Source organism: Podarcis pityusensis (genome assembly GCF_964106645.2).
Source record: "Podarcis pityusensis genome assembly, chromosome: 4".
Lineage (NCBI taxonomy): Eukaryota > Metazoa > Chordata > Lepidosauria > Squamata > Lacertidae > Podarcis > Podarcis pityusensis.
The window spans coordinates 6,430,240-6,456,762 of record NC_138027.1 but is presented as its reverse complement, the minus strand read 5'-3'; the positions used below and the strand labels follow the sequence as shown (position 1 = coordinate 6,456,762).

General features: G+C 48.4%; 1 protein-coding gene across 4 annotated transcripts in view; it reads right to left on the bottom strand.

Moving 5' to 3' along the window:
• Positions 1 to 26,523, bottom strand: part of LOC308475061 (maestro heat-like repeat-containing protein family member 7) — a 63,928-nt gene that overhangs the window by 28,246 nt on the left and 9,159 nt on the right. For 2 of the 4 annotated variants that reach the window (XM_081001840.1, XM_081001839.1), the window contains exons 2-14: positions 24,404 to 24,651; positions 21,468 to 21,592; positions 19,993 to 20,115; positions 19,672 to 19,745; positions 18,028 to 18,172; positions 15,456 to 15,551; positions 14,208 to 14,312; positions 12,578 to 12,713; positions 12,152 to 12,267; positions 10,645 to 10,797; positions 9,284 to 9,444; positions 3,188 to 3,317; positions 964 to 1,142 (exon numbers count right to left, since the gene is read on the bottom strand). In XM_081001840.1, the coding sequence (XP_080857966.1) occupies positions 964 to 1,142; positions 3,188 to 3,317; positions 9,284 to 9,444; positions 10,645 to 10,797; positions 12,152 to 12,267; positions 12,578 to 12,713; positions 14,208 to 14,312; positions 15,456 to 15,551; positions 18,028 to 18,172; positions 19,672 to 19,745; positions 19,993 to 20,115; positions 21,468 to 21,592; positions 24,404 to 24,650 (1,790 nt within the window). In that variant the 5' untranslated portion in view covers position 24,651. Of the gene's footprint in view, positions 1 to 963; positions 1,143 to 3,187; positions 3,318 to 9,283; positions 9,445 to 10,621; positions 10,798 to 12,151; positions 12,268 to 12,577; positions 12,714 to 14,207; positions 14,313 to 15,455; positions 15,552 to 18,027; positions 18,173 to 19,671; positions 19,746 to 19,992; positions 20,116 to 21,467; positions 21,593 to 24,403; positions 24,652 to 26,523 lie in introns of those variants that run through there. The other 2 variants (XM_081001841.1, XM_081001842.1) reach the window with 2 other exon arrangements.

The following is a 26,523-nucleotide window of genomic DNA, read 5'->3' as shown; positions in this document are numbered from 1 at the left end:
GTTGGGACTTCACTCGTTTTTCATTTTGGGGCTAACAAAACATGGGCCGTGGTAGTGGTATACATAAATAGTCTTTTTTGGACACCTGGGAATTTCAGTCTGAATTATCCCCAACTAAAATGACTCTGGGTTTTTTTGGAAAAGTACTTTTAAACATTTTTTTTCCAATTTGTTATAAATTATTTCCCAATACTCTTTTAACCCTTTCAGGTTAAAAAGCGACATTTGCTAATCTGAATGTTAGAATTCCTGCTCCATGATTGCAGTCATGGGATTGTTGTCTTTCACATGACGGTGTATGTTTTGACTCCACAGAGTGGGAAGTGACGGAGACAGGATGTTTGTGTTACTGTGTTCCATGAAGTGGGACTATTGTCCTTTGTTCTTTCTCTCTTTGCTGTCTGGTGCTAGAGAGGGAGGGAGCCATGTTGCAGTGCTCCGTGTGTGTTTACAGTGGTACCTCGGGTTAAGTACTTATTTTGTTCCGGAGGTCCGTTCTTAACCTGAAACTGTTCTTAACCTGAAGCACCACTTTAGCTAATGGGGCCTCCTGCTGCTGCCATGCCGCCGGAGCACGATTTCTGTTCTCATCCTGAAGCAAAGTTCTTAACCCGAGGTACTATTTCTGGGTTAGCGGAGTCTGTAACCTGAAGCGTATGTAACCTGAAGTGTATGTAACCCGAGGTACCACTGTATATGTAAATAAAGAAGATTAGCCAAAATGATGAGTTGCTGAGGTCTGTTACACAAAGCTGTGCAAACTCTGCGGATCCCTAAGTGTGCCGATGTTGGTTGGCATCGGTCACTGTGATTTTCAGCTGAAGAAAGCTTTGGAAGCTCCTGAACGATCAACCAGAAGGGAGCGAACATGCCAGTTGGGCATGTGTCTCTGCCAGGGTCCTACTCGAGTGTAGGCTGAACTCCTGACACTGAATGCTCTCGCCGGGCAACCAAGGTACCCACCTCGCGAGGTTTTCCCCACGACCACATTGCTTCCGGAGGAAATTCATATCTGGCAGAGCTTCGGCCTGATTGCTGAAGTAGAGTTCGATGAGCAGAGCGGTCAGAAGGTCTGGATAAAGTCTCTGGATGGTGTCTTTAGATTCAGGCACCGAGATCACTTCGTAGAGAGCCTGAGTGATCTGATTGGGGAGGAGAGAAAACAGTGGGTGGGGAGGCTTTGAGGACAATTCTCTCGTGTCTTTTTAAAATACAGTCATACCTCAGGTTACAGACGCTTCAGGTTGCATTTTTTCGGGTTACGGACCCGCCGAAACTCGGAAGTACCGGAACGGGTTACTTCCGGGTTTTGGCAGTCGTGCATGTGCAGAAGTGCTAAATTGTGCTTTGTGCATGCGCAGAAGCACCGAATTGCTACCCGCACATGCGCAGATGCAGCGCTGCGGGTTGCGAAAGCTGCAGGTTGCAAACGTGCCTCCCGCACGGATCATGTTCGCAACCCGAGCATCCACTGTAGTTTTTTATTTATATTTTTCAAATTTATGCATTTCATTAGTTTTACAATCAATTTAACATTTCCAAACTTTGACTTCCTTCCCCCTCTTTCTGCAGTTGCTTAATTTAATTTTTTAATATCTTCTGCATACCCAACTTGCTCATTTATCCATCTTCTTTAAATATATACTCTTATGAAACTGCAGGTTATTACATTAATCCTGCCCATGTTTTTATCTGTTTAGAATTTATCTGTAAAGATTCAATAAACAATTTTCATTCTTTTATAAGACGTTTGTTATCTTGGTTTCTTATTCTTCCAGTACGTTTCGCCATCTCTGCATATTCCATGTGTTTTTTTATCTACTCTTCCTTTACTGGGACTTCTGCTTATTCCATTTTGGGGCAAGTGAAAATTCTTGCTGCTGTAATAGCATACATGAATACGTTTCTGTACAATTTAGGTAGTTCTGTCCCTATAATTCCCAAAAGGAAAGCTTCTGGTTTTTTTAATCGAAGTTATTTTGAACACCCTTTTCAATTCATTATATAACATTTCCCGATAAGCTTTAACCTTACTACAAGACCACCACATATGATAAAAAGAACCTTCTTTCTCTTTACATTTCCAGCACTTGTTTGATTTAAATTTATACATTTTTGCCAGTTTACTTGGATTCAGGCACCAAGATGAGCTCGTAGAGAGCCTGCGTGATCTGAAAGGGGAGGCAGGAGAAAAGAGTGGGTGGGGAGGCCGTGAGGACAATTCTCTCTTGTGTCAGGGACCTTGGTGGGAAAGACGCGACACCTTCAATTAAAGAAGTCCAGGAATCTGTTTCTTGACTAAATGGGACATCCAGTCCTTCCACACAAGATGTGCCTCCTGGTTACCACCACCTCCCTTTCTTCAATTCAGTAGTATTGATTTATTTTGATTTATAAACTGCTTGATCAAAAATCTCTCCAATCGGATTGCAAATAAAACGGGAGACGAAACGGGACTAAAACCCACAGTCCAATGAAAAACAGTGTATAAGATCATCATTGAACAAACACACACAAACATATAAACAAATACTTTGACAGGCAGCTTCCTGAGTTAGAATCATAGAACTGTAGAGTTGCAAGAGACCCCCCCAGGGGTCATCTAGTCCACCCCCTGGAAATGCACAAATTGTCACTAAATATAAAATAAGCTTAAGAAACGAACACTTGCAGCTAAACAAAATATATACAGAACCATTGTCATTAAAAGCAAATACAAAACTAATAAATATTTAAAAACAGATGTAAGTAATGAAATTATATGCCTTGATTGGCTTGCTGGAAAAATAAATCCTTTTCAGCAGGCTATCTAAAGCAATCTAGCGAGGGTGGCTGCCTAATATTCTTAGTGTAACTGAGGGCAGTCCTTTAGTTTAAAAATGGGGAACTGGGAACTTTTACCAATCACCCAGAGATCTGCCAATCAGATCCCAATCTTCATTCTGCCCAGGTCAGCTCAGATGGTGGCAAGATGAGAATGGGGCCTTTTTGGTATTGGCTCCCTGCTTATGGTACACTCTCCCCAGGGAGGCTTGCCTGGCACCGTCATTATATAGCATTATGTGCCAGGGGAAAACCTTTCTTGTTAACCAGGCCTTTGGCTTTTAACTATCGATGGCCTTTTAGAGCGGGTGATGTTCAGAGAGACCCGTAGCTCTGTTATCTCCAAAGATATGGCAAGACTCACGGCAATAGAGGCTGCGGAGGTCTGCAGCTCAGTGCTGTGGTGGTCCTGAAGCCTGGCCAGCAAATTCTCCATCAGCTGCTCCTCCACGACTTCCTCGGTAGAGAGGGACTGCCACAACTCGGACGAATTGCTGCAAAGGGCCAAAAGAGGATGGAGCAACATCAACGGCTGAGGGCCTCTGAAACGTGTCTTGTCGTCCCACTCTGCTCTGCCTTGGTCAGACCCCCAACCTGGAGTCCTGTGTCCAGTTCTGGGCACCACAATTTAAGAAGGATGCTGAGAAGCTGGAAGGTGGGCAGAGGAGGGCGGCCAAGGTGATCAAGGGTCTGGAAACGAAGCCTGATGAGGAACGGTTGAAGGAGTTGGGTATGTTTAGCCTGAGAAAGAGGAGACTGAGAGGAGATATGAGAGCCATATTCAACTACCTACAGGGGTGTCACACAGAAGAGGGAGTGTTAAAGTTTGTGGGTCGTAAATCCCATGGAGTCTGCTGCAATGGCACTGCAATAAATCTGATTTATTGGCACTCTGGCAAACTTCAATGGCGCCCACACATTTCCACTCACGCGCCGCCTCTCTTATCAGTTGTCGGATAGTGGCAGAGTTCACAAGCAGCGTAAAATGGGTTTGTCTGTGTCTGTATGGTGTCTTCGATAACTCAGCACGACACCAGTGCTTCTAATCTATCACTCTTTATTTAAGGTAAAGGTAAAGGGACCCCTGACAGTTAGGTCCTGTCGCGAACGACTCTGGGGTTGCGGCGCTCATCTCGCTTTATTGGCCGAGGGAGCTGGCGTACAGCTTCCGGGTCATGTGGCCAGAATGACTAAGCCACTTCTGGAGATCCAGAGCAGCGCACGGAAACGCCGTTTACCTTCCCGCCAGAGTGGTACCTATTTATCTCCTTGCACTTTGACGTGCTTTCAAACTGCTAGGCTGGCAGGAGCAGGGACCGAGCAACGGGAGCTCACCCCGTCGCGGGGATTCGAACCGCCAACCTTCTGATCGGCAAGTCCTAGGCTCTGTGGTTTAACCCACAGCGCTACCCGCATCCCTTATCACTCTTTATTTAGAAGCATACCAAAAAAAAGAAAGAAAAGAAAAGCCTACAGAATCTAGCTGCATGCTTGCAGCTTTCTGTCTCTAACAAAAATGAAACTACCTTGCTCACATTCTCAGACAGACTGCTCTCAGCAGCCCCCAGAGAGGACAGATCAAAGGAAAATGCCTGGGTCATGTGGGCAATGCACCCAGTGAATAAAAACGCTTCCAGAGAGCCAGTGTGGTATAGTGGTTAAGAGCAGTGGACTCGCAATCTGGTGAACCGGGTTCGCGTCTCCGCTCCTCCACCTGCAGCTGCTGGGTGACCTTGGGCCAGTCACACTTCTCTGAAGTCTCTCAGCCTCACTCACCTCACAGAGTGTTTGTTGTGGGGGAGGAAGCGAAAGGAGATTGCTAGCCGCTTTGAGACTCCTTTGGGTAGTGATAAAGCGGGATATCAAATCCAAACTACTCCTCCTCCTCCTCCTCCTCTCTTCTTCTTCTTCTTCTTCTTCTTCTTCTTCTTCTTCTTCTTCTTCTTCTTCTTCTTCTTCCTGGAGTGTTAACTGTCCAGAACCACAACAGGGAGCAAGCTTGTTTTTCTGCTGCTCCGGAGGGGAGGACCTGAAGCAATGACTTCAAGTTACAAGGAAGGAGATTCCGATTATCAGGAAGAACTTTCTGACAGTCAGAGCTGTTAGACAGTGGAACAGTCTCCCTCATGAGGCTGTGGACTCTCCTTCATTGGAAGTGTTTAGACAAAGCTTGGATGGCTGCCTGTCAGGGGTTCTGTAGCTGTGATTCCTGCACTGCAAAGGAGTTGGACTAGATGTATGGAAAATGCACCCAGAAGAAAAAATTTATCGAGGAGTTTAGTGGTCTGATACGGACTCCTTCCTGCCTCTGTTCCTTCCCCCTCCCTCGCTCTCAGGGCCGGATTTATGTATAAGTGGAAAAAACTATAGCTTAGGGGCCCACTCTCTTGGCCCCCCCCCCCAAGATTTTAAAGCGCCCTCTGCGACCCTGCAGAAACCGGGCTCCCTGGTTTACCGAGGAGCTCCGGAAAATGAAGCGGGACCTCAGACAGCTAGAGCGAGTATGGCGGGGTGCCCGTGACGGAGCCTCAAGAACATCTTATAGGGCTTTTATGAAAACCTACGAGATGGCGGTGAAGGCTGCTAAGAAGTCATACTTCTCGGCCTCCATTGCATCCGCTAGCTCTCGCCCAGCGCGATTATTTAGTATAATCAGGTCTTTAACATCCCTTGAGGGACAGCCAAATTTAAATAACAATTTGACACACAGCTGTGAGGCATTTGCGAGCTTTTTTGCGGAGAAGGTCTTGTTGCTCCGCCATGACCTCCCTGCCAATTTGGATACAATAAAGGAACTGGAGGCCCCTCGACTGTCCTCGGGTCCAGTATTGGACCACTTCGACCGGATATCCCCAGCCGATGTGGACAGACTCCTCCGAGCTGGAAAGCCCACCACCTGTCCTCTCGACCCGTGCCTGTTTTGGCTGATTAGAGCGTGTCCAGACGAGGTGCGGGCCCTCCTGGGGGATATCATCAATCTGTCCCTTGGCACGGGGACATTCCCAGGGGAACTGAAGGAGGCAGTGGTGCGCCCGCTCTTAAAGAAAACATCATTAGATCCTTTAGATCTATCCAATTACCGCCCGGTTTCGAATCTTCCATTCCTGGGTAAGGTGATTGAGAGAGCGGTTGCTGAACAGCTTGGTGGGTTTCTGGATGAAACATCGGCTCTGGATCCATTCCAGTCCGGCTTCCGCGCTGGTCATGGGACCGAGACGGCTCTGGTTGCCCTAACAGATGATCTTTGTAGACAGCTGGATTGAGGTGGGTCGGGGCTGCTGATTCTTCTAGATCTGTCAGCAGCTTTCGACATGGTCGATCACGAACTTCTGGACCACCGCCTTGCCGACATGGGGATCCAGGGCACAGTCCTTCAATGGCTGCGCTCGTTTCTCTCTGGTTGGGGACAGAGGGTGATACGTGGGGGTGAATTGTCATCGCGCCACTCCTTGGTGTGTGGAGTACCTCAGGGTGCGATACTCTCCCCGATGCTTTTCAACATCTTTATGCGCCCCCTCGCCCAGCTTGTTCGGAGTTTTGGGCTGGGTTGCCATCGGTATGCCGATGACACCCAACTCTATCTGTTGATGGATGGCCATCCTGACTCGGCCTCAGACACACTGACCAGATGTTTGGAAGCTGTGGCTGGATGGTTACGTGGGAGCCGGTTGAAGCTAAATCCTTCGAAGACAGAGGTCCTGTGGCTGGGACGGGGCGATATGGGATTGGGGGGGCAACTCCCATCTCTTGCGGGGGCGCAATTAGTGCCAGCACCGTCCGTTAAGAGTTTGGGTGTAATCTTCGACACCTCCCTTTCCATGGAGGCGCAGATTGCAGCTATAACAAAGGCGGCATTTTTCCATCTCCGCCAAGCTAAGCAGTTGGCTCCTTACCTCTCTCGCCCTGACCTAGCCACTGTGATCCACGCGACGGTCACCTCCAGACTGGATTATTGTAACTCGCTCTACGTGGGACTGCCCTTGAGACTGACCCAGAAACTCCAGCGGGTGCAGAATGCTGCAGCGAGACTCCTTACGAGGTCTTCGCTGCGAGATCACATTCATCCGGTGCTATACCAGCTGCGCTGGCTCCCGGTGGAGTACAGGATCAGGTTTAAGGTGCTGGTTTTAACCTTTAAAGCCCTATACGGCCTAGGACCCTCGTACCTACGGGACCGCCTCTCCTGGTATGCCCCACAGAGAAACTTACGATCTTCAAATAAAAACATCTTGAAGGTCCCAGGCCACAGAGAAGTTAGGCTGGCCTCAACTAGAGCCAGGGCTTTTTTGGCTGTGGCTCCGATCTGGTGGAACACTCTGTCACAAGAGACCAGGGCCCTGCGGGACTTGACATCTTTCCGCAGGGCCTGCAAGACAGAGCTGTTCCACCAGGCCTTTGGCCAGGGCACAGCCTGACTCCCTCCCTCGGCAATCTTCGCGGAGCTCTGGCCCAATGGTTGCCAGTGGCTTGAATTAATTAATTTTATAATGAATGATTTTAGAGTGTTGTTTATGCTGTACTTTTATACTGTTTTATTGTTGTTAGTCACCCTGAGCCCGGCTTCGGCTGGGGAGGGCGGGATATAAATAAAATTTATTATTATTATTAAAGGAAAAAAACCCTGGATGTACATTTCCAAAAAGGGACGCGGGTGGCTCTGTGGGTTAAACCACAGAGACTAGAACTTGCCGATCAGAAGGTCGGCAGTTTGAATCCCCGCGACAGGGTGAGCTCCCGTTGCTCGGTCCCTGCTTCTGCCAACCTAGCAGTTCAAAAGCACGTCAAAGTGCAAATACATAAATAGGTACCGCTCTGGAGGGAAGGTAAACGGTGTTTCTGTGTGCTGCTCTGGTTCGCCAGAAGCGGCTTCGTCCTGCTGGCCACGTGACCCGGAAGCTGTACGCTGGCTCCCTCGGCCAGTAAAGTGAGATGAGCGCCATAACCCCAGAGTCGGAAACGACTGGACCTAATAGTCAGGGGTCCCTTTACCTTTACCTTTACCTTTCCAAAATATAAGATAAAAAACAAATAAAATAAAACCTACAGACAGCAGCAGTGTTTTGTGTTGTGTAGGCTTTTGAATTATGGTGCTGGAGGAGACTCTTGAGAGTCCCATGGACTGCAAGAAGATCAAACCTATCCATTCTTAAGGAAATCAGCCCTAAGTGCTCACTGGAAGGACAGATCGTGAAGCTGAGGCTCCAATACTTTGGCCACCTCATGAGAAGAGAAGACTCCCTGGAAAAGACCCTGATGCTGGGAAAGATGGAGGGCACAAGGAGAAGGGGACGACAGAGGACGAGATGGTGGGACAGTGTTCTCGAAGCTACCAGCATGAGTTTGCCAGCACTACCAGCAATGCGGGAGGCAGTGGAAGACAGGAGTAACTGGCGTGCTTTGGTCCATGGGGTCACGAAGAGTCGGACATGACTAAACGACTCCTATGATTTAAGTCAGGCATAGGCAAACTCGGCCCTCCAGATGTTTTGGGACTACAACTCCCATCATTCCTAGCTAACAGGACCAGTGGCCAGGGATGATGGAAGTTGTAGTCCCAAAAACATCTGGAGGGGTGAGTTTGCCTATGCCTGATGTAAGCAGTGGGTCCCACCTGCTCCCTAAAATATCACCTAAAATATCCCACCCTCCCGCCCTATAAGGTTCTCATTCTTTGACCTTGCTATGGACCTCGGTTGGTTGCTGTTGAGGGGCCTGGTAGGAATTTTTCTACTTGGCAAATTGGCACCAGCCACTTGGTTTTCGCCTCCCTCGTAGCAAATCGTCACAACTTTTTGGGTATTGGCGGTTAGGCATTGGGACAGTCCTGTAGATGGAAAATGGGGAGGTAACGCCATCACCTGCCCCACATATTGAAGGGTAGTCCGACAAAGGATTCTGGGGTGTGTGGCCCTGTCCGAAGCCTGGAGAGGTGAGGGCCTAAGACAACCCCCCTATCGGTGACCCCGGGGGAGTTCCTAGTTGATGTGCATCAGCAGGACTCCGCCTACTGGTGGTTAACCCTTCCTGGACTTCAAGCGGACAGGCTGAAGTCGGATATAGTCGGTTAGGACCAATGCCTAAGCCAATACCGCTCATCCCTGTAACCAATAAAGTTGTGGCCTTTTTTAGCCCATTAACCTTAATAAGTGTGTCATGTGTCATTATTTCCACCTGGGGGGGGGCGGGAACTTGCCATGCAATACATCCAATCTGAAACCAAGCCATACCTGGAAATGCCCCTGAAGATTGAACCCAATACCTTCGTCAAAGTAGGTGCCTGGACTGAGCTATGGATACACCTGATGAACATAGGAAATTGTCTTGTTCTCAGTCTGACCACCGATCCATCTAGCTGAGTACCACCCATGCTAAAAACCAGAGGCACCAGGATTCCCCATGTGGACAGAGACTTGCTGCCTAGGGTTCTGTTCTCAAGGGAGAAACGCGAGGAACTTGTTACCTGTCTGGTGGGAAGGAATGCTCCAGGAGGCTGGAGATGACCGTGTCCAAGTGCTCGGTCCTGCCTGCCAGCAAGCCCACCAGCTTCATCACCAGCCTCCTTGCGCTGGGCTGGTGGATCAGGTCCAGGCGGCTGCAGATCCCGTCCACAATGTCCGAGACCTGGAAGGGGAAAGGGGTTGGGAGGTAGGAGGGCAGGAAGGAGGAGGAAGGAGGAGGGGGAGATGGGGAAGGAGAAAGAAGAAGGAGGAGATGGAGGAGAAGGAGAGGGGGGAGGAGGAGGAAGGAGGAGAAGGAGATGGGGGCAGGAGGAAGAAGAAGGAAAAGATGGAGGAGAAGGAGAGGGGGAAGGAGGAGGGAGGAGGAGAAGGAGAGGAAGAAGAAGGAAAAGATGGAGGAGAAGGAGATGGGGAAGGAGGAAGAAGAAGGAGGAGGAGATGGAGGAGAAGGAGAGGGGGAAGGAGGAGGGAGGAGGAGAAGGAGAGGGAGAAGCAGGAGGAAGAAGGAGAAGGAGATGGGGAAGGAGGAAGAAGAAGGAGGAGGAGATGGAGGAGAAGGAGAGGGGGAAGGAGGAGGGAGGAGGAGAAGGAGAGGGAGAAGCAGGAGGAGGGAGGAGGAGATGGGGAAGGAGGAAGAAGAAGGAAAAGATGGAGGAGAAGGAGAGGGGGAAGGAGGAGGAAGAAGGAGGAGGAGATGGGGAAGGAGGAAGAAGAAGGAAAAGATGGAGGAGAAGGAGAGGGGGAAGGAGGAGGGAGGAGGTGAAGGAGATGGGGAAGGAGGAAGAAGAAGGAAATGTAGATGGGGAAGGAGGAAGAAGGAAAAGATGGAGAGGAGGAAGGAGGAGGGAGGAGGAGATGGGGGAAGGAGGAGGAAGGAGGAGAAGGAGATGGGGCAGGAGGAAGAAGAAGGAGATGCAGGAGAAGGAGAGGGGGAAGGCGGAGTAAGGAGGAGAAGGAGGAAGGAGGAGGAGGAGAAAAAGTGAAGGAGGAGGAGAAGAAGGAGAAGGAGAAGACCTTCAGCCAGAGTCTTGAGTGATGGGCAGGTCTCTGTAGGTTGTAGTCACCCAGTGGAGTGGCTATTGTGAAGTTCAGAAAAGCTCAGCCCCGCTGCAGGAAGGACTCAGGGGTACAGTGTGAGGGGGAGACACATTTTTTTAGGGGGCACTGTGCATTTGGCAAAGTGACGTAGGGCTGGCGTTGCTCCTGCGGTGGCGGTGGCAGTGAGGATTGGGCTGGTGCTGTGAGCTCCATTCACCCTCCGTGCCCCGGGCCCCGGCAAGCAACGCTACACCACTGCAAGGACTCCCCACCTGCCAAATCAGCATCCTCAGGACGCCCACCTGCTGCCTCAGACCTGCCCCACCTTCTCTATCTCGGCGCCGCAGTGCCTCGCCATGCTGGCAAGGAGCCCCTCTGTGGTGGCGCAGCACTGGGTGGTGCACTGCACCGTCAAGCCATCCAAAGCGGTCAGGATGAAATCGGTCTTCTCTCTTGGGCTGAAGTAGACGCCAAAGACCTGGAGCACAAGGGGAGGGAGGGAGGAATGCTGTTGGCGTGTGGTTGGCTGGGGCAAGTTGTGCAGAGATGCCCCTGCTTTTTTCATTTTCTTAAAATCAATTCTATTAGCAGAAAACCATGGCTAAAAAAGCCACCTCTATTGGTCTGTCACCCCCCCCCAAACTGTATTACCTGGGTTATGAAGGCGCCCTAAAGACGTTAAAGCAAAGATTATGGGATAATGCACACAGTGACTTGCGATCTCGATCACACGCAGCCTGTAGTCCGCTGGCAGTAGGAGTACAATATGGGCATGTCTTTAAGTTAACATCTTACATTAAAAACCTGACAGTACCAAACTATCGAAGGCTTTTCACCAAAGCCAGACTAAACGTCTTTCCTTCTGCAGTGTTGGATGGCAGGTTGAGAGGAGTTCCCTACCAGGACAGACTTTGCTCGTGTGCTCAAGACATTGATTCCATAAAATATATTTTGTTGCACTGTGAAAAATATGAGCAAGCCAGGGCTGAACTGATACTACCCTTGCTGGTACCTTTTCCGGGAAAATCAGAGGCTCACTATGTCAGGTTCCTATTAGAAGACCGGACAAATCCTAGAACATTAGCAGTGGCCAAGTTTTTATCGGTGGTTGCAAGAACCAATGATCCTTATATTCTGAACGAAATGCTTGTTTAACCTGGAGGTGGGATGTATGAATTATGTATTGCATTGTAACGATTTGTTGGGTCTCTGGACCGTAATAAAGGTTGATGATGATAAATTCTATTAAGGCTTGCAGAGAAAAAATTGAAGCTTAATATCTTTCCCCTTATTTTAAACCAAACCAAGACTTTAGATAAAAGACTTTAGATACCGTAAGGACACAAAAAGGGGGGGGGGGGAGAGAACTAGAGAAAGAAAAAGGAATAATTTTTTTAAAAAATAGGAAAGAGTTTAAAAGAGGAAGATAGAAAAATAAGACTCAGAAAATAAAGAATTTCTGATTGATCTGTCCGCTATGTAAAAACAATATTCACTTCCAACAAAGCCGTTTTCTATCAACAAATCCTGAAATATCCTCGAATCCAGATATTGTTATTTCTTTTTCACGCAAAAAGTCCATGAGAGGTTTCCATTCTTTAAGAAACGTTAGCAAGGACTTCTCTCTGATTAAACATGTCAGTTTTGCCATCTCAGCTAAGAGGTGAGCCTTTTTTCCCCATCCGGTACGGCCAGAATGGTGGGAAACTTAATATCCCAACCTGAAAGTAACCAAGGGGATTCATGGAGCCACGGATATTGTAGTGAGCAATATCCAGACATAAATTTGTCCTGGGATAATGCCCACCCCCCAGTTGTGTCCTCCCAGTTACCTCTGCAACTCTGGAGGGGTTTTTGAGAAACACGGACGGATTCCAAGATTCCAAGAACTCCTTGTGCTTGCGCTTGATGGCTTCCGTGTGGACGTTCTTCTCATCCAGCCTCGCAACTGACACACCCCGGAAATTTTAAAAAACAAGAACACACCCGTCAGTTCCAGGGCAGCGCGGTGTAGTGGCTAGAGCACCGGGCAAGGGTGCAAATCCCTGCTTAGCCATGAAGCTCGCTGGGTGAGAGTTGCTGCCTTCGCAACCTAACCCACCTGCAATGACTGGCAGCCGTTCTCCAAAGATTTCAGGCAGGAGATGGCAGGGACTGAACCTGGGAACTTCTGCTTGTGAGGCAGAGGCTCTGCCGCTGAGCTACGCCCCCCCACACTCTGCACATGCTCAAGGATGGCTTCACCGCCCGTTTCTTACTTTTCTGGCCAAGCACGATCGCCAGGAGGAGGTGGACACTCTTGGCTGCCTTGGAGCTGATGGACTTGACGGCGTCTCCGCAGCAGATCCCCAGCACCGCAACGAGGTGGCCCAGCCGGGAGAATTTGGACAGTGTCTGGCGGAGGAAAAGGGGCACAGCAGTGCTTTTTTTAAAAAAAAAAATTATTGGAAATTTTATTTACAACATAACATAAAGCCCCCACCCCCAATACAGAAATCCACCCTCATTAAACGCGAACATAACATACAATAAGCATAACATACAAAAATACAAACAACCAAATAAACGACTTCCTTTATCCTGTACCTGGCCTCCTTATTTACTTCTTATAAACTGTTTCCTTTATGAATAATTATTGAGATTTTTCTAATTATAACTTAAATATCCACAAAGTCTCCTGCAGACATTAACCGAAACAAGTCCAGGTATGTATTTTAGGGCACTGTTTTGTGAAGCGTTCTCTGCATTTCCCCCAAAGCTTTTTTGAAACGCTTGTCTAGTGTGATCTCTCATTGCCTCTCTTAATCTAGCCAGTTCAATTTACTCTAACATTTTATCTTGCCATTCCTTTTTTGTTGGCACAGTTCCTTTTTTCCAGTTTTTGGCAGTTGGATCCTTGCTGCTCCTGTGGCATAGAGGAATAGTTTCTGATCTTCTCTTGCTATAGCTGTGTCCGTTATCCCTAGTAGAAAAGCTTCTGTATTTTTCATAAAGTTATACTTAAACATTTTTTTAAGCTCGTCATATACTGTGTTCCAGAAGCTTTTGATTTTTTCCACAGGTCCACCAAACATGTATATGTGTCCCCTCTGTTTTACCACACCTCCAGCACAGATTTGTTTTTGTCTTATACATATTAGCTATTTTGGTAGGTGTTAAGTACCATCTAAGGGATGCGGGTGGCGCTGTGGGTTAAACCACAGAGCCTAGGGCTTGCTGATCAGAAGGTCGGTGGTTAAATCCCTGTGACAGGGTGAGCTCCCGTTGCTCGGTCCCTGCTCCTGCCAACCTAGCAGTTCGAAAGCATGTCAAAGTGCAAGTAGATAAATAGGTACCACTCCAGCGGGAAGGTAAACGGCGTTCCCGTGCGCTGCTCTGGTTCACCAGAAGCGGCTTAGTCATGCTGGCCACATGACCCGGAAGCTGTACGCCTGCTCCCTTGGCCAATAAAGCGAGATGAGCGCAGCAACCCCAGAGTTGGTCACGACTGGACCTAATGGTCAGGGGTCCCTTTACCTTTAAGTACCATCTATAAAACATCTTGATTAGGTTTTCCCTCAGTACTTCACAGGCTGTAAATTTCCAGTTCTTTCTCCCTAGTTCTTCCCACGCTATTAAAGGGGCACAGCAGTGCTGATAACAAGGAACAAGTCTCAGGGAGCACCATGAGTTCAAAAAAGCGTTTGGGACTTTATAGCAGGCACCCCCAAACTCAGCCCTCCAGATGTTTTGGGACCACAACTCCCACCATCCCTGACCACTGGTCCTGTCAGCTAGGGATGATGGGAGTTGTAGTCCCAAAAACATCTGGAGGGCCAAGTTTGGGGGTGCCTGCTTAAGAGGAAAGTTTGCTGGATAGCTCAGTTGGTTATTTCACAGTCTACTCACATCCAGCTGTAATTTGCTGGCCACAAAGTTGAGCAGCGACGCACTGGTCCAGATAGCCCTCTCTCGCAGGTCAGCCTCCGAGGACTGTAGCCAAGGAGCCATCAGCTGTTGAGGAGGGGAAACGCAACAGAGAGAGAAAATTCTGCAGCCATCCGGTCTGTTCACTTGTCTTCCCAAAGTACCAGAAAGTGCAGAGCCCTCTAGCGTCAGTGTCCATGAGAAACATGTAACATACATTTTGAATGTGTGCCCATAAACATTATATAGGTGGAGCAGACACTGCATATACAGTGGACACGTGGGTTGTGATTCGGTGCTTCTGTGCACGCACAAAGTGGGATTTAGCGCTTCTGCGCATGGGCGACTGCCGAAACCCAGAAGTAACCCATTCCGGTACTTCTGGATTTCGGCGGTCCGTAACCTGAAAAAACACAACCTGAAGTGTCTGTAACCCAAGTGTCTGTATAAATATATAGAGGCTGAGCAGGAACTCCCACTTAGCCAGCAACCAAACCCATGGGCAGTAAGATGGAATTTTGACAGTCTGAAGAAACTGTCCATGGAGGCGCAGGTCAATTATGTCTCCAGGGCAGCTGTTTATCAGCTCCATCTGGTACACAGGCTGAGACCCTCCCTGCCCGCAGACTGTCTCACCAGAGTGGTGCATGCTCTGGTTATCTCCCGCTTGGACTACTGCAATGTGCTGTACGTGGGGCTGCCTTTGAAGGTGACCCGGAAACTGCAACTAATCCAGAATGTGGCAGCTAGACTGGTGACTAGGAGCGGCTGCCAAGACCATATAACACTGATCCTACATTGGCTCCCAGTATGTTTCCGAGCACAATTCAAAGTGTTGGTGCTGACCTTGAAAGCCCTAAACAGCCTTGGCCCAGTATACCCAAAAGAGCATCTCCACCCCCATCATCCAGCCCGGACATTGAGCTCCAGCTCCAAGGGCCTTCTGGCGGTTTCCTCCCTGTGAGAAGTGAGGTTACAGCGAACCAGGCAGAGGGCCTTCTCGGTGGTGGCGCCCGCCCTGTGGAACGCCCTCCCGCCAGATGTCAAAGAAATAAACAACTATCTGACTTTTAGAAGAAATCTGAAGGCAGCCCTGTTTAGGGAAGTTTTTAATGTTTGATGTTTTATTCTGTTTTTAGCCTGTGGGGGCCGTCCAGAGTGGCTGGGGAAACCCAGCCAGATGGGCGGGGTATAAATAATAAATTATTGTTATTACTCCTTTCCTCTTACCTGCAAGATCCTCTCCAGCTCCGAAGGAATTGGGTTCTCCACCATCAGCTGCTGGAGCATCTCACTGAAGGTCTGGTATGTTCTGATGAAGAGGTTCTGGAGGAGGGGGTAGGAATGTTGAAGGAGACCAGTTCACTAAGGGCCCAGGAAAGGATGACCTTGGAAACTAGGAGAGCTAAATGCCCTGCCTAGATTACTGCTCAGGACCACAAGGGTCATCTAGTCCAACCCCGTCCCTGCAGTGCAGGAATCTTTTGCCCAAGGTGCGGCTTGAACCCATGACCGATGAGATGAAGAGTTTCGTACTCTACTGGCTGAGCTGGAAGTGTGGATTAGTTCCTTGTCAGGATCCAAGCCACAAAATTCTCACTGGAGCAGTGTGGGAACAGAGATGATAGATAGATAGATAGATAGATAGATAGATCTGTAACATTACAATTTGTGGACATTCGATGAAGCCAAACATTGGAAGATTCAGGAAAGAGAAAAGTAAGCATTTCTTCATGCAGCACACATACTGTATTTTTCGCCCTATAGGACGCACTTTTCCCCCTCCAAAAATGAAGGGGAAATGTGTGTGTGTCCTATGGGGCGAATGCAGGCTTTCGCTGAAGCCTGGAGAGCGAGAGGCGTCGGTGCGCACCGACCCCTCTCGCTGTCCCGGCTTCAGGAAGCTATCCGCAAGCCTTGGGAGCCCGGCGGGAGTTCCCGCGGGCTCGCAAGGCTTGCAGGCAGCAGCCTGCAGCCCGAAGCATGGGGCGCCCTCTGGAGGACGCCCCGTGCTTCGGGCAGGTGTCCGCAAGCCTTGCGCACCCGGTGGGAGGTCCCGCCAGGCGTGCAAGGCTTGAGGCGGCAGCCAGTTCTGTGGGCTGGGGTCGGGGGAAGCTCGGGCTTCCCCTGCCCCAGCCCCGCGGGTGGGGGGGGGAATAATTTTTTTTAATTCATTTCCCCCCCAAAAATGAGGTGCGTCCTATGGGCCAGTGCGCCTTATAGGGCGAAAAATACGGTAATGCCTGAATAGCTCAGCTGGTTACCAACACGGTGCTGAGAACGCCAAGGTTGCAGGTTCGATCTCTGTGTGGGACAGCTGCATATTCCTGCATTGCAGGGGGTTGGACTAGATGACCCTTTGGTCCCTTCCAACTCTACAATTCTATGATGGAATATTGGGCTGGCTGGGCTGGCGAGCTCCAGGATCTGGGGGGATTCCCATACATAAAACCCCTTCTTTATATCACGGCTGGATAAAAAGTCCACTAAACTGGGGTGGCTAAGCAATGTTGTTGGACTGCAGCTCCCATCATCCCTAGCCAGCACGTCCACTGGTCAAGGATGATGGGAACTGGAGTCCAACAATATCTGAAGTGCCACAGGTTAGCTATGCCTGCTGCAAAACTGTCAAATTGCATTTCTTGGTAGAGATAGTATTGAACTGATGTGCAGATATCTTTCCTATTCTATTTAATTCAAGAGGGTTCTGGAAGCTTCTCTGTGTGAAAGAAACAAGCGGAAGGTTCATCCTGATGTTTGGGTTATACAGTGGTACCTCACAAGACGAAAAACGCGCAAGACGAAAAACGCGCAAGACGAAAGAGTTTTCCGTTTTTTGAGTCGTTCCGCAAGACGAATTTCCCTATGGGCTTGCTTCGCAAGACGAAATGTCTTGCGAGTCCTTGCGAGTTTGTTTCCTTTTTCTTAAAGCCGCTAAGCTGCTAAGCCGTTAATAGCCGCTAAGCCGCTAAGCCGCTAATAGCCATGCTTCGCAAGACGAAAAAACCGCAAGACAAAGAGACTCGCGGAACGGATTAATTTCGTCTTGCGAGGCACCACTGTACAGCGGGATTAAACTGGCTCTGTTATCTCTTTCTGACAAGGTCATGCTGGCTATAAAAGTAAGGCCAGAAGGAGCCTAGGTTTCACTTTCTCTTTCTATCTCTCTTTCTGGTGTGGTGTTCTGTACACAGTATGCTTAGTGTTAAGGTTTAGTCTTGTTGTAAGTTACTCTGCGGGACGCGGGTGGCACTGTGGGTAAAACCACAGAGCCTAGGACTTGCCGATCACAAGGTCGGCGGTTCGAATCCCCGTGACGGGGTGAGCTCCTGTTGCTCAGTCCCTGCTCCTGCCAACCTAGCAGTTCGAAAGCACGTCAAAGTGCAAGTTAGATAAATAGGTACTACTCCGGGGGGGGAGGTAAACAGCGTTTCCGTGCGCTGCTCTGGTTTGCCAGAAGCGGCTTAGTCATGCTGGCCACATGACCCGGAAGCCGTACGCCGGCTCCCTCGGCCAATAAAGCGAGATGAGCGCCGCAACCCCAGAGTCGGTCACGACTGGACCTAATGGTCAGGGGTCCCTTTACCTTTAAGTTACTCTGCAATTCTATGGTTTTATGATAGCTGAACTATGTGACTCGCTGCCATAGGCTACAGGAGGGAAGAAGGCTCTTGTGCTTGCAGGATCCCCATTGAAGCATCTGGTTGGCCACTGAGATGACAGGATGCTGGACTAGATGGGCCATTGGCCTGATCCAGCAGCCTCTCCTTATGTTCTAAGCCAGAGAGGAAGACAAAACTACCTTTGCGTACTGGGCATTGGCAGAATTGGCCACTCCTTCCTCTTGTCCCACCTTCAGGGGTGAAAGGGCAAAGACGCTCTTGAAAAAGGTGCGGAGCAATATCCCCTTCTTGTAGGACCCCATCGTTTTTGTGACGTTCGCCTTGCTGGTGGAAGAAACGGGAGTCAGAGAATGGCATTTTGCCAGCTGGGGACGATGCGAGATGGAGTCTGAAGATTCTGGTGGGCGTCTGGCTGGGGAATGACTCACTCGTGTTACTTTTAAGATTTCAACCCAGCCTTTTGACCTATGATCTCACGGATTGACCCTTTTGTTTTTCTTCAAATCTGTAATTTTAGGACAATAATACAGAAAGACCTACCTTGGCTCCCAGTACATTTCCGAGCACAATTCAAAGTGTTGGTGATGACCTTTAAAGCCCTAAATGGCCTCAAAGGCCCAGTAGACCCGAAAGAGCATCTCCACCCCCATCGTTCAGCCCAGACACTGAGGTCCAGCTCCAAGGGCCTTTTCCTCCCTGCAAGAAGTAAGGTTGCAGGGAACCAGGCAGAGGGCCTTCTCGGTGGTGGCTCCTGCCCTGTGGAATGCCCTCCCATCAGATGTCAAGGAAATAAACAACTATCTGACTTTTAGAAGACATCTGAAGACAGCCCTGCTTAGGGAAGTTTTTAATGTACGATGTTTTACTGTGTTTTTAGTGTTCTGTTGGGAGCCGCCCGGTGTGACTGGGGAAACCCAGCCAGATGGGTGGGGTATAAATAATAAATTATTATTATTATTATAGAAACAATAAAGGATTGCAACTGATTAGTTAGTTAGTTAGCATACATAGTTGCTGGACTTTTATTCCAGCCAGAAGTCACCAGAATTCTGGCACTTCTCAGGTGGGCACCATTGCCATTATAAGACAACAAGGGAAGTGTTCGTGATGAGTTCTGGCATCCCTTTTTTCCTAGAAAAAGGAACTGCAGAGTCCTGAGCAACAGGGTAACACAGAAGGACATTAAAAGATCTCATCTACCATTAAAAGCCCAAGAGAGCAGGCCTGGTGCCCAAAGGATGGTAGAGATATATAGCTGTCAATGTTTCCCTTTTTTTAAGGGAAATTCCCTTATTCTGAATAGGATTCCTCGCAAGAAAAGGGAAAAGTTGACAGCTATGTAGAGATGTGACCAAGCAAATTTCTCAGCGGAGAGTTTTCCATCTTTTGGGTGCCACCAAGGAGAAGGCCCTCTTCTCCAGCAGCTTCCTGCTAGACCTCAGAAGGCAGGGAAATTAGAAGACAGGTCTCTGAAGAACATATTTACTGAGGGATAGGTTCGAGTGGAAGAAAATGACCCTTTAGATAGTGCTGGGCCTAGCCTTCACCAATGTGGCAGCCTACAAATGTTTTGGACTACATTTCCCATGATCCCTGGCCATTGGCTATGACTGCTGGGGCTGATAGGAGTTGGAGGCCCAATGATATCTGGAGGGCGCCATGTTATATCTCCTCCTAATCTATGAGGCGCCACTTCGTTTGAAACCCTCGGCCACAAGTGTAAAACAGATTCCCTTTGAACAGCGGAAAGCTTCAACGCAGTTGCCGCGGTGGGTCAGGAGTTAGAAGTCAACCCAGGAAGTGAGCTAAGGAATTGAATCTACCTCAAGTCAATAACGGTGGCCATAGCATGAAGACAGACGACGCTGGATTCTGGAAAATCTCTCTTAATCATCTCCTGTAAACGAGAAGTGGGATATCCTCAGTGAATGAGGTAGAAATCCTGCAAAACTCATCAACAGTGAGGTCAGCGTCAGTGCACAAGAGTGTGGCCTGACCACAAGATTGGTAACAGGAGGAACCTTAACTCCAGTTAAGGTACAAGGAGGACTCTGCATGTACAGGAAAAAAGCAAGGGTTGAGTAAATATTTTCAAGAGTGGGGTCAGATTGAAAACAGGCAAACAAGCAAATAGAGAAACTCACTGTTAAGACTCCCACAACATCGGACGTAAAGTTATCCATAAAAAAATCAGTCATGTTGCTCCAGTTGATTGTCTTGCTGAGGATGGATAAGAACCTGAAAAAACTTTTCTTCATGACATCTTCCTAAAGGAAATTGGGTGTGTGTGAGAGAGAAGTATTTATTATTATTATGGATTTATTGCAGACCTATCCTGCCTTTTTTCTTCAGGGAGCTTGGGGTGGAGCACAGGGTTCTCCCTCTGCTCTTTTAAGCCCCACAACAACCCTGTGAGGGAGGCCCCAAGGTCATATACCCAGTGAGCTTCATGGCCCAGTGGGGATTCGAACCCTGGTCTCCCACGTCCTAGTCCAACACTAACCACTACACTACACTGGCTCTCTTTGTCTGTGCCCATGGAGGAGAAAGTAGACAGTGTATAAAGATGGGGGATCTTTTGGATCCAGAATGGGGGTCAGATGGGGAGCCCCCTGGAGGCCGGATTGGATGCTTAGGCTGGCAGTTGATAACCCTACATTGTGGTTTCCAGAGAAAGAGAGAGAGAGAGAGAGAGAGAAGGAGCGTCTCCACCCCCATCATTCAGCCTGAGGTCCAACTCCAAGGGCCTTCTGGCAGTTCCCTCCCTGCAAGAAGCGAGGTTACAGGGAAGCAGGCACAGGGCCTTCTCAGTGGTGGCGCCCGCCCTGTGGAACGCCCTCATCATCAGATGTCAAGGAAATAAACAACCACCTGACTTTTAGAAGACATCTGAAGGCAGCCCTGCTTAGGGAAGTTTGTAATGTTTGATGTTTTGTCGCTTTTTAAATTATTGTTATGGGTGTTCTGTTGGGAACCGCCCAGAGTGGCTGGGGAAACCCAGCCAGGTGGGCGGAGTATAAATAATCAAATTTTGTTATTATACAGTGGTGCCTCGCAAGACGAAATTAATTCGTTCTGCGAGTTTTTTCGTCTTGCGAAGCACGGTTTTAACGGGTATTAACGGTTTTAAGAAAAAGGAAACAAACTTGCAAGACGTTTTCGTCTTGCGAAGCAAGCCCATAGGGAAATTCGTCTTGCGAAGCAACTCAAAAAACGAAAAACTCTTTCGTCTTGCGAGTTTTTCGTCTTGCGAGGTACCACTGTATTATTATGATTGATATCTCACCTTTTCCCCAGTCCAGGACTCAAAGCAGCTTACACAAATTAAAAGGACAGAGGTAAAATACACACAGCTAAGAACATATAAAAGATCATGGTTAAAAAGTAAAAAGGGAACCCGAGGGTCATCTAGTCCATCCCCGTGCAATGCATCCACGACAGACGGCCATCCAAGCTCTGCTTGAAAACAATCCAAGGAAGGAGAGCCCATCATGTCCTGAGGGAGTCCGTTCTACTCCCTCCAGCCTTCTGCCTCCCCTGAACACCTTGGAGCCTGGGCGGGCACCTATGGGACAGTACGGTCCCTCAGATAGCCTGTTCCTAAGTCGTGCCCCCATACCTCTTTTTTACTGTTGAAGTAATCTATGGTGCTCCTCCAGGAGTTCAACAGGAGCTCAGGCTCCTGAGCAGAACCAGGGTTCTCGCTTTCTTCCCAGATGGTTGCCATAGCAGAGAGATCAGGGACTAAAAGCGCCGGGGAAGAAGAGAGAAAGGAGAAATCAATTACAGTGGTACCTCGGGTTACAGATGCTCCAGGTTGCATTTTTTCGGGTTGCGGACCGCCGAAAGCCGGAAGTACAGTGGTACCTCAGGTTACATGCGCTTCAGGTTACAGACTCCGCTGACCCAGAAATAGTACCTCGGGTTAAGAACTTTGCTTCAGGATGAGAACAGAAATCGTGCTCAGGCAGTGCGGCAGCAGCAGGAGGCTCCATTAGCTAAAGTGGTGAGGCATCTGATCAAGGCCTGTATTTTATGATCAAGGTCTGTATTTTAAAATGAGCTTAAAAATATATATTTGCAAATGTTTGTATGTTTCATGCCAGGCATAAAGCAGCTGGCTAAGTACTTTGGCAGCTGTTTATCCTGCTGAACAGGGCCCCCCTGATTTATAGCAGGAGACGAATTTCTCAAAGTTGTAAAAGGGAAATACAGGCTGGGAGCAAAGGTTACATTGACCCTACAAATTACAGAATACAATCAAGCTGCAAAAACACTAATTAAGAGTTGGTAAATAGTAAGATTTATTGTTTATTAGAAAATAATACCATGTGCCTCCCATTAGACTCGAGTCATATTTTCCTAAGGTTAAAGGGCAAGAGCTAATGGGGAAAGCAGCTGGGGAAAGGGGGTGTAAACTAAAGAGGCTGCTTTTGAAGCTGTTTACTGAGTTCCTTTTCTTCTAAAAAGCTATCTATGTTAATGTATGAGATTTGTTGGCTTAAATGTAATTATGCAAAGGATCTAGAAAGTAAGAAATGTTAGATTCTTATGTTAGATCCTTATTTCATTGATGGTGTGTGAGAATGTGAACCCAAGATCTCTGTTACCATGAGCCATCTGTTTTAGCCATCTGTTTTGGAGTGAAGGGGCAATAGGGCAATAGGGCAAAAGGTGATCTGGTAATTAAGGTGCCTAGTCGAGGCAAATGTAAGATATATGGCTACTTGTCTGCCATTTATGGATAGAAGGAAATATAGCTCTTTCTCTCCCATAAAAGGTAATAGGAAATGGGTGTATCTTTTATGATTGGTTCTAGCAAACAGCCAATAGAAATTTCAACCAGGCTGACTGGACAGAGGCAGCCAAAGGAGGAGCAAGGGGGCTGGGCTGAGGGAATATAAGTGCTGGCCATCAGGGCTGGAGTGGGCAGAGCTTTGGTATCCATATACCACTGTGTCTCTCATTTATTTGTCTGACAAATAATTATTTTAATTTCTCTATTGCTGCGTTGAATATTTCATTCCAGCTAAGCGTTAACCACAAGCAGGGTGCTACAGTGGTGCTTCAGGTTAAGAACAGTTTCAGGTTAAGAACAGGCCTCCGGAACGAATTAAGTTCTTAACCCGAGGTACCACTGTACCGGAACACGTTACTTCTGGGTTTCGGCGGTCGCGCATGTGCAGAAGCGCTAAATCGCGCTTTGCGCAGAATTGTAACCCGCGCATGCGCAGATGCGCCACTGAGGGTTGCGGACGCTGAGGGTTGCGAACGTGCAACCCGCATTGATCACGTTCGCAACCCGAGCATCTACTGTGCTCTCCTAATGGGGATTCAGGGTCCCTTGAGGAATAAGGATCTAACAGCTTTCTCCAGAGGTAGTTTGCCTGTAGCAGGGGTAGGCCAAGTGCGGGGGCCAAATTCAGCCTGCTTGGCACCTCTCCCTGGCCTGCAGGACTTTCTCCAGGCCACCCACCTCTTCTCTCTAGGTCACCAGCCCTGGATGGAGAATAGAGGGGAGTGAAATCAGCCTATGCTGCAAAGCTAAGCATCTTGTTCACTGCCCCACCCACTTTTGCCTCTGGCCCCGCCCACCAATGGCAAGTGGCCCCCAGAAGGGAGGGCAGCCCTCAGTCCGCAAAAGAGCTCCCAGCCTTGGCCTGCAGGATCCATGAAGGCTTTCCTCAACTTCTGTGCGTGCATGTGATATAGAATTAAGAATTTGGGGTGCTGGCTGATGCAAGTCTACCAGAGAAGCATGTGAGGAGGTCTGAGCAGTGCCGGATTTACATATAAGCTAAACAAGTTATAGCTTAGGGCCCCACTCTCTTGGGGGCCTCCAAAAAATTTAAAAGGAAAAAAACCTGGATGTACATTTCCAAAATATGAGATAAAAAACAAAATACATATTTATCAAATACGTTTGATAAAATACCTATTAGGTCCATAAATTACCATATAGCATATATTCAACACAAAAAACAGTGACAATTTGTTGTGGACAAAGGACAGCTGGACATATATAAAGGGCCCCATTACCTTCAGGAGCTTAGGGCCTCATCAAACCTAAATCCAGCCCTGGGTCTGAGTTGCACTGAGCGGGTTGCTGCAGCTCAGACCACATGGCTCTTACAAGCCACACTTGAATTCCTATACCAGTAATTTGGGAACTCTCACCACTGTAACTAAGCCAGGTTTTACTGTCTGTGCAACTTTTCTGAATGGATGTGTGGAAAAGCACATGAACCTGACCTTTGAAGAATTTGTGAGTAAACCCATTTTTAACTGACCAAACCTGTGGTCTTTTCCTATGCTTGGGGCAGCAGGGACTGCTTGGTTACTCACAAAGGCATATTTTAAAGGCCTAACAGCCGATATTGCTGCCTATTTCACTTTGCTGCATATTATAAATCTCTACTGGGATTCCCTCACCAAAGAACACTAACTAGCCCCAAACCTGGAACTTGGCATCTAGGATTTATCCTTTAATATGTATTTATTTTTCCTCGCATCCACAATTCCAACGCAATCTGAGCCGCTGAGACCTTGCTTTACCTGAAGTCATGGTTTTTCGTCGCCTCGTCTTTTCTTTCTTTCCCTTCCGGTAGATTTTCTTGAGGCATCGAAGCAGCGGCCCGCTTTCATCCGTGATAGACTCGGTTGTGTCATCTTGCAAGTCCCCTTGGCTCAGATCTGTCCCGCTCTGGCTACCCAGAAAAATTTCAGAATCTTCCCACCCCAGGGGGGAAGACCCTCGGAAGATGTCATCTTCATAGTCTCCCAGGTAGCTGCTCAAATCCATTCTGTAACAGACAGGAAGAAGGGACACCTCAGGTTTTGTTTATAGAAACAAAAGGTAAGGTAAAGGTAAAGGTAAAGGAATAGAATGGAATAAAACAGAATAGAATTTATTATTTATACCCCGCCCATCTGGCTGGGTTTCCCCAGCCACTCTGGGCAGCTTCCAACAAAGTATTAAAATACAGTGGTCTGTTAAACATTAAAAGCTTCCCTAAAGAGGGCTGCCTTCAGATGCCTTCTAAAAGTCTGGTAGTTGTTCTTCTCTTTGACATCTGGTGGGAGGGCGTTCCACAGGGCGGGTGCCACTACCAGAAAGGCCCTCTGCCTGGTTCCCTGTAACCTCACTTCTCGCAGCGAGGGAACCGCCAGAAGGCCCTCGGAGCTGGATGGACCTCAGCGTCTGGGCAGAACGATGGAGGTGGAGACGCTCCTTCAGGTATACTGGACCAAGGCTGTTTAGGGCTTTAAAGGTCAGCACCAACACTTTGAATTGTGCTTGGAAATGTACTGGGAGCCAATGTAGGTCTTTCGGCGGCCGCTCCCAGTCACCAGTCTAGCTGCCACATTCTGGATTAGTTGTAGTTTGCGGGTCACCTTCAAAGGTAGTCCCACACAGAGCACATGGCAGTAGTCCCAGCGGGAGATAACTAGAGCATGCACCACTCTGGGGAGACAGTCTGCGGGCAGGGAGGGTCTCATCCTGCGTACCAGTTGGAGCTGATAAACAGCTGCCCTGGACACAGAATTGACCTGCGCCTCCATGGACAGCCGTGAGTCCAAAATGACTCCCAGGCTGTGCACCTGGTCCTTCAGGGGCACAGTTACTCCATTCAGGACCAGGGAGTCCTCCACACCCGCCCGCCCTGTCCCCCCCAAAACAGTACTTCTGTCTTGTCAGGATTCAACCTCAATCTGTTAGCTGCCATCCATCCTCCAACCGCCTCCAGGCACTCACAGAGGACCTTCACTGGTTCTGATTTGAAAGAGAGGTAGAGCTGGGACAGAGTGACGGGAGCTCACTCCGTTGCGGGGATTCGAACCGCCAACCTTCCGATCGGCAAGCCCAAGAGGCTCAGTGCTTTAGACCGCAGCGCCACCAAGGCAGCTAGGCTGTCCTGTTAGAGCTTTTCATTTGGCGGCCCTCCTTATTAGGGTTGACAAAGTGCATAAATCAACCATGGAACTCACCCCCACTGGAAGCAGTGATGGCTTTAAAAGAGGACCGGAGAAATTCATGAAGAATAAGGCTACCAATGGCTGCTAGCCGCAATAGCTATGCTCAGCCTCTACAGCTGGAAGCAGCAATGATTCTGAATCCCTGCTGCTGGAAACCACAGGAAGGGAGATAATTGCTTTTGTGCTCAGATCCTGCTTGCAGGTTCCCCGAAAGAGACCAATGAGAGGACAGGTTGATGGACTAAATGGGCCACTGGCCTGATCCAGACACTCTTCTGATGTTGTTATGCCATTCAGGGACCCCATTATTATAGCTTAAGCAAACATATATGGGCAGGAGCTTCTCAAATATATAAAAAATCACAGTCCTAGTTATGGATGCAAAGGATGCAGGAGAAAACTGGTTCCGTTTGCATTTTAATATGACCCTGCCCAATTTGCTCTTCCTGAAACTATACACCAACCGAAACCTGTGGAAATTCTCCGTTTTCCCAATCTATTCTTGTGATGCAGCTCTTCAAACAAAATTTGGGCGCAGCGATGTATATATTAGGCGAGAGCGTGCCTAAAAACACACAAACTCATGAAAACGACATACAAAATGCATTGTATTTCTTACAAAAAGGTGCCCTTTTTTGGCAAAAAGCACATACAAAAATGTGTATATTGTGAGAAGTTTTTATGAAATTGAAAGGTTC